General features: G+C 43.0%; 1 protein-coding gene and 1 pseudogene across 1 annotated transcript; both read left to right on the top strand.

Annotated features, from left to right (window-relative positions):
- Positions 1-14: 14 nt before the first annotated feature.
- On the top strand, positions 15-3,266 carry LOC135434541 (von Willebrand factor A domain-containing protein 8-like). The gene is made up of 3 exons (XM_064691151.1): positions 15-1,137; positions 1,199-1,633; positions 1,694-3,266. The coding sequence occupies exons 1-3, from the start codon at positions 41-43 to the stop codon at positions 1,791-1,793; spliced, it is 1,632 nt and encodes a 543-aa protein (XP_064547221.1). The 5' UTR covers positions 15-40; the 3' UTR covers positions 1,794-3,266.
- Positions 3,267-3,305: 39 nt separating this feature from the next.
- LOC135434540 (von Willebrand factor A domain-containing protein 8-like) lies at positions 3,306-6,164 on the top strand (annotated as a pseudogene).
- Positions 6,165-6,396: the final 232 nt, after the last annotated feature.

The raw sequence follows: 6,396 nt of genomic DNA, 5'->3' as shown, positions 1-6,396 counted from the left end.
TGTTTCCTGCATTCTCCGAACTCTAGGCGAGAGCGGTGAGATGCTGCTATCAGATGGGCGTCGGATTTTGCCACACGGGGCTAGTGCAACGGCACCCAATTGCATCGAGACTCACAGTGAATTTCGACTGATTGTGCTAGCAAACCGGCCGGGGTTTCCGTTTTTAGGTAACGATTTCTTTGCGGCGGTAGGCGATGTCTTTAGTTGCCATGCCATCGAAAATCCCACACCTGACTCGGAGATGTACCTATTGAAGCGTTATGGACCAACTGTGCCCAATGAAACGCTCACAATGTTAGTAAATGCATTTGGTGAGCTTCGTACCCTGGCGGACGAGGGGCTACTTAATTATCCGTACTCTACGCGGGAAGTTGTGAGCATTGTAAGACATTTAGAGCGTTATCCACAAGACGACATGTGCGAGTTAATAGGAAACGTGCTAGACTTTGATCGCTACCAGCCGGAGGCATTGCAGCAGGTCACCCACGTGTTGACTAAACATGGTCTGTTAATCGAGGCATATGCAAAGGACGAATTACAGTCACTGCGCAATCAACGGCAGCTTCAGTTAAGCATCCAACGACACAGCGGGTTGGATGTGTCAGGATCCAAACTTGGTAAATTGGATCCAAAAAATGAGCCACATGTAGGTGGCAACACGTGGGCGGGCGGTAGCGGTGGACGTGATACAGCAGGTCTAGGAGGCAAAGGTGGACCATTTCGCCTGGACAAGGGGCATAACGTGTACCAATTGAGCGACGATGAGAAAGCTGATATTCCCGAGAAAATAACACAAGCCGCACGTGAAATGAATCGAAAAGCCTTTGAGCAGAAACTACAAGAGATCAAAATGTCCGCCCACGATCATCGTTTGTATGCGCAATTAAACGATCCCATCCGCATGCCAGTACAGCAGTTAAGGGCCATTTTGGAGGCTATGCAGACTAAGAGTAAAGAACGTCAGTGGCAAAAGTACCAAACTCAAGGCGAGCTAGATGACACGCGTCTCATTGAAGGCATCACCGGAGATAAAAACATTTACAAGCGACGTAGCGAGGCAAATCCCTGGGCCGATTATGTCCAGACAAAACCTAATCGCCTTAAGCTTGTGGTTGATGTCTCAGGATCTATGTACAGGTTAGTATTACACGATTTAACCGTGGTTGTTTTAACTTTTTACTTAACGACTTATTCCAAGGTTTAATGGCCATGATAGACGGTTGGACCGTGAATTAGAGGCGGTATTAATGGTCATGGAAGCATTCGAAGGTTACGAAAAAAAAATTGCTTACGATATTGTTGGCCATAGCGGCGAAGGCTGGAATCTGCCCTTCGTCAACTTGGGTAGTGTCCCTAAAAACGACAAGGAGCGCTACGATATAATACGTATGATGCGCGCTCATTCACAATTTTGTTGGTCCGGCGATAGCACTGTAAAAGCGGCAGAAGAGGCTTGCACTACTTTAGGCGCTGAGTTAAACTACGACAATGGCATTGTTGTTGTTCTTAGCGATGCTAATCTAGCGAGATATCGCATATTACCAAAGGATCTAGCTCTGTCTCTTAGCTGCGGTGAACCTAAGGTCAAGGGCTATGTTATCTTTATTGGAAGTCTAGCTGAAGAGGCCGACAAGTAATACAGATTTACCCAGATTAACACTGTACCAACTAACTGAAACATCTCTTATTCCAGAATAAAAACCGAGATGCCGGTAGGACAGAGCTACGTATGCATGGACCTTACCAAATTGCCGCAGATATTACAGAATATTTTTACTTCCTCTCTTTTTTAAAATGATTACAAGTTTGGATTGAAAATTGAGCTCGTTTAATTGTAATTTGAGATTTATATTTTTTTTGTGTAATTGTATAGCCTGTTTTAAAAAAAAAATAACTGTACCTAGCTCCGAGCTACTCAAAAACATACACAAACAATTCTACACGTTTCAAGCATGTTACATTTTCTGATATTTTTGGCATTTCAGGTAATAAAGGTCAACATTCATTCATTAATTCAAACTCAAAATCATAAAAAAGAAGGGCGCGCGTCAGACGCCTGCCAATAATGATATTTTATTTTACGCCCATGATCTGCCCATTCACACACATTTGTGTGTGTGTGTGGAGCTCGAAATTCCGAAGCCCTAGCCCTAGTCTATGACACAACGCCGCCCAAAGGCAGCCTGGTCAGCACTATTTCATTGTATCATACTGACTAGTGCCCAATTTAGTCGCTTATTTTTTATTTATGTTAACCTGTATATTTGTCCTAATTACAGTTTTGTCATAATCCCTTAATCTATATAACTCCTTTTTGTACCCTGAAACAGGGGTATAATGTATTTGCGCAAATGTAGAAGGCAGAAGGATGCGTCACCGACCCCATGTAGTATAAATGTTCTTGATCTGCAATTATAGCCGAGTGGATCTAGCCGTCTGTCTATCCGTCCGTCCGTATGTATGAACGCAAGGATCTCAAGTCTTTAACAATAATGGATACCTCGCCCTGTTATCAAGCAATCGATAAAAATCGTTACCTCAGTTCTGTTTTGAGCAAATCCGAAAGCCCCAGTCACCCAATTTGACATCTAGCTTCTAGAATAGTGTATGCAGATCAAGTATCTTTCATTTTATAGCTATCGCTACCACCCGACTTTTTCCCTTAGCTATAAATCAAATAAATAACGTAATTGGAAGACTCCACCAATATAAGGCACAATTTAAATGCAATTATCTTCTTGAGACTGTACAAGTATTCTATTGCACAATAAGATCTACTGCTGATTTCATCAAGATTGGTTAAGAAACACATAAGTTATTAAAGAAAACGTGTGCTGATAAATCTTGACAAGCGACGTGTTTGCGGCAGCTAGCGGAAATTGCAAGAATTTCTGTATGCATGTACAAACATATATTCACTCGCGTCTTTATTGAATTCCGTTCGATGTTGTCTTTGTTGCTAACTTTGTTGTCTCCATCTCCGCAAAATGGAACACTGACATTTTCCCCATTTAAAAGCGTACGACGATCACCTTTAACAACATTTAAATGCTCATTTCAGAATTTTTGACCCAGATTCACAACTTTGTATTGTAGATAACAAATGACCCCTTTTAAATATATATTGGCCACTCCTTCTACCGCGTTTGCATTTGTTATCATATACATTATATACTGGGTCGAGCCAAAAGTAGATCGCTACCTTAACTTTGTGGGTGTAATGGTTTAGACTGTAAATAAAAAATTTTTTTTGCGTTTTGTGATTACTGGCAACTTTAATTATTTTATTTTTTTATTGCCCACAGAATAGTTCATGATCGCGAGTTACAGTTATGTGATGGTACAACTTTACTACGTCAAGATCGCTACCAGGAGCTTCTGCGGCAGGGATTTAACAAAGGTCAGCTTACTGAACGAAATGTGTTGCCCATACCCGATTCTTTCCGCATCGTAGCTTTAGGGGAGCTTCCAAAACCCGGTGTTAATGAGTCTAACTGGCTGACACCGGAATTGTTAAGCATGTTTCTCTATCAGGACTTGCGGCCACTTCAGCAGAGTGAAGAGCAAGAACTATTGATGAAGTTATACGGCCATGTGCCGCCTGAGATGCTACAGCTTCTAACACTAGCACAACTCTTACGTAGCTCAAAAAATCCATTACTTCATGGTCTGGCCGAGACGCTATCGACACGTCGACTGCTAAAGGTGGGCCGACGCCTAAAGGCATACCCATCGAGCAACCCAAACAACGTTTGTGAAATTCTGCAGGATATATTTCTGATTAAGTTTATGCCTTCACTTACGCGTACGGCCTTGGAGCAGGCTATAAATCAAGCAGGAATTGAATTACGTTGTAATATAGGTCGAACCTGCGACTGGAACCGAAAACAAATCAGCGTAGAGAACAACAAACTACTTATTGGCGAAACTCTGATGCAGTTGCCAGAGACATCACTGGATCAGCAATCGAAGGTGCCTAGCACTCTGTTCTACGAAATGCCACAGCACGTTATGCTGCTAGAGCGCCTTCTGCAGGACTATCTTATAGGTGAGCATTTGCTGTTGGTAGGCAAAAACAAGCTCGTCGATCGTTTAAAAGAGCTCATGCGCCGGCCCCGTGAATATTTGCAGCTACATAGGGATACAACAGTACACAGCCTAACAGTGCAATCGACTCTACGCGATGGCAGAGTGGTCTTTGAAGACAGCGCCTTGGTGAAAGCTGTAAAAACAGGTCATACGCTCGTTATAGACGATGCGGACAAAGCGCCGGTTAATGTTTCCTGCATTCTCCGAACTCTAGGCGAGAGCGGTGAGATGCTGCTATCAGATGGGCGTCGGATTTTGCCACACGGGGCTAGTGCAACGGCACCCAATTGCATCGAGACTCACAGTGACTTTCGACTGATTGTGCTAGCAAACTGGCCAGGGTTTCCGTTTTTAGGTAACGATTTCTTTGCGGCGGTAGGCGATGTCTTTAGTTGCCATGCCATCGAAAATCCCACACCCGACTCGGAGATGTAACTATTGAAGCGCTATGGACCAACTGTGCCCAATGAAACGCTCACAATGTTAGTAAATGCATTTGGTGAGCTTCGTACCCTGGCGGACGAGGGGCTACTTAATTATCCGTACTCTACGCGGGAAGTTGTGAGCATTGTAAGACATTTAGAGCGTTATCCACAAGACGACATGTGCGAGTTAATAGGAAACGTGCTAGACTTTGATCGCTACCAGCCGGAGGCATTGCAGCAGGTCACCCACGTGTTGACTAAACATGGTCTGTTAATCGAGGCATATGCAAAGGACGAATTACAGTCACTGCGCAATCAACGGCAGCTCCAGTTAAGCATCCAACAACACAGCGGGTTGGATGTGTCAGGATCCAAACTTGGTAAATTGGATCCAAAAAATGAGCCACATGTAGGTGGCAACACGTGGGCGGTCGGTAGCGGTGGACGTGATACAGCAGGTCTAGGAGGCAAAGGTGGACCATTTCGCCTGGACAAGGGGCATAACGTGTACCAATTGGGCGACGATGAGAAAGCTGATATTCCCGAGAAAATAACACAAGCCGCAATTAATTATGCGCAATTAAACGATTCCATCCGCATGCCAGTACAGCAGTTAAGGGCCATTTTGGAGGCTATGCAGACTAAGAGTAAAGAACGTCAGTGGCAAAAGTACCAAACTCAAGGCGAGCTAGATGACACGCGTCTCATTGAAGGCATCACCGGAGATAAAAACATTTACAAGCGACGTAGCGAGGCAAATCCCTGGGCCGATTATGTCCAGACAAAACCTAATCGCCTTAAGCTTGTGGTTGATGTCTCAGGATCTATGTACAGGTTAGTATTACGCGATTTAACCGTGGTTGTTTTAACTTTTTACTTAACGACTTATCCCAAGGTTTAATGGCCATGATAGACGGTTGGACCGTGAATTAGAGGCGGTATTAATGGTCATGGAAGCATTCGAAGGTTACGAAAAAAAAATTGCTTACGATATTGTTGGCCATAGCGGCGAAGGCTGGAATCTGCCCTTCGTCAACTTGGGTAGTGTCCCTAAAAACGACAAGGAGCGCTACGATATAATACGTATGATGCGCGCTCATTCACAATTTTGTTGGTCCGGCGATAGAACTGTAAAAGCGGCAGAAGAGGCTTGCACTACTTTAGGCGCTGAGTTAAACTACGACAATGGCATTGTTGTTGTTCTTAGCGATGCTTATCTAGCGCGATGTCGCATATTACCAAAGGATCTAGCTCTGTCTCTTAGCTGCGGTGAACCTAAGGTCAAGGGCTATGTTATCTTTATTGGAAGTCTAGCTGAAGAGGCCGACAAGTAATGCAGATTTACCCAGATTAACACTGTACCAACTAACTGAAACATCTCTTATTCCAGAATAAAAACCGAATTGCCGGTAGGACAGAGCTACGTATGCATGGATCTTACCAAATTGCCGCAGATATTACAGAATATTTTTACTTCCTCTCTTTTTTAAAATGATAACAAGTTTGGATTGGAAATTGAGCTCGTTTAATTGTTATTTGAGATTTATATTTTTTTTGTGTATTTGTATAGCCTGTTTTAAAAAAAAAATAACTGTACCTAGCTCCGAGCTACTCAAAAACATACACAAACAATTCTACACGTTTCAAGCATGTTACATTTTCTGATATTTTTGGGATTACGCAAGCCGTAAGGACCCTACATACGAATTTATTGAACACATGTTTCAGATATTTTAAAAATTCCACCAGTAACTGTCGTAGAAAGCGTAAAATGGTTATATCACTAACCAAACAGTTAGTTTCTTCTCTTTATGCTTCAGGTAATAAGGGTCAACATTCATTCATTAATTCAAACTCAAAATCATAAAAAAGAAGGGCGCGC

The sequence above is a fragment of the Drosophila montana genome, unplaced genomic scaffold, assembly GCF_035044405.1.
Source record: "Drosophila montana isolate Dmon_TW-CO22-7 unplaced genomic scaffold, ASM3504440v1 contig_3361_1, whole genome shotgun sequence".
NCBI lineage: Eukaryota > Metazoa > Arthropoda > Insecta > Diptera > Drosophilidae > Drosophila > Drosophila montana.
This window is presented reverse-complemented; position numbering and strand designations above follow the sequence as displayed.

What these genes read in the sequence shown, in the direction of transcription:
- LOC135434541 (XM_064691151.1), top strand. Translation starts at nt 41, where the DNA reads ATGCTGCTATCAGATGGGCGTCGGATTTTGCCACACGGGGCTAGTGCA. An exon ending in GTCTCAGGATCTATGTACAG is followed by an intron (nt 1,138 to 1,198) that starts GTTAGTATTACA and finishes ACTTATTCCAAG; the next exon opens with GTTTAATGGCCATGATAGAC. An exon ending in CTAGCTGAAGAGGCCGACAA is followed by an intron (nt 1,634 to 1,693) that starts GTAATACAGATT and finishes CTCTTATTCCAG; the next exon opens with AATAAAAACCGAGATGCCGG.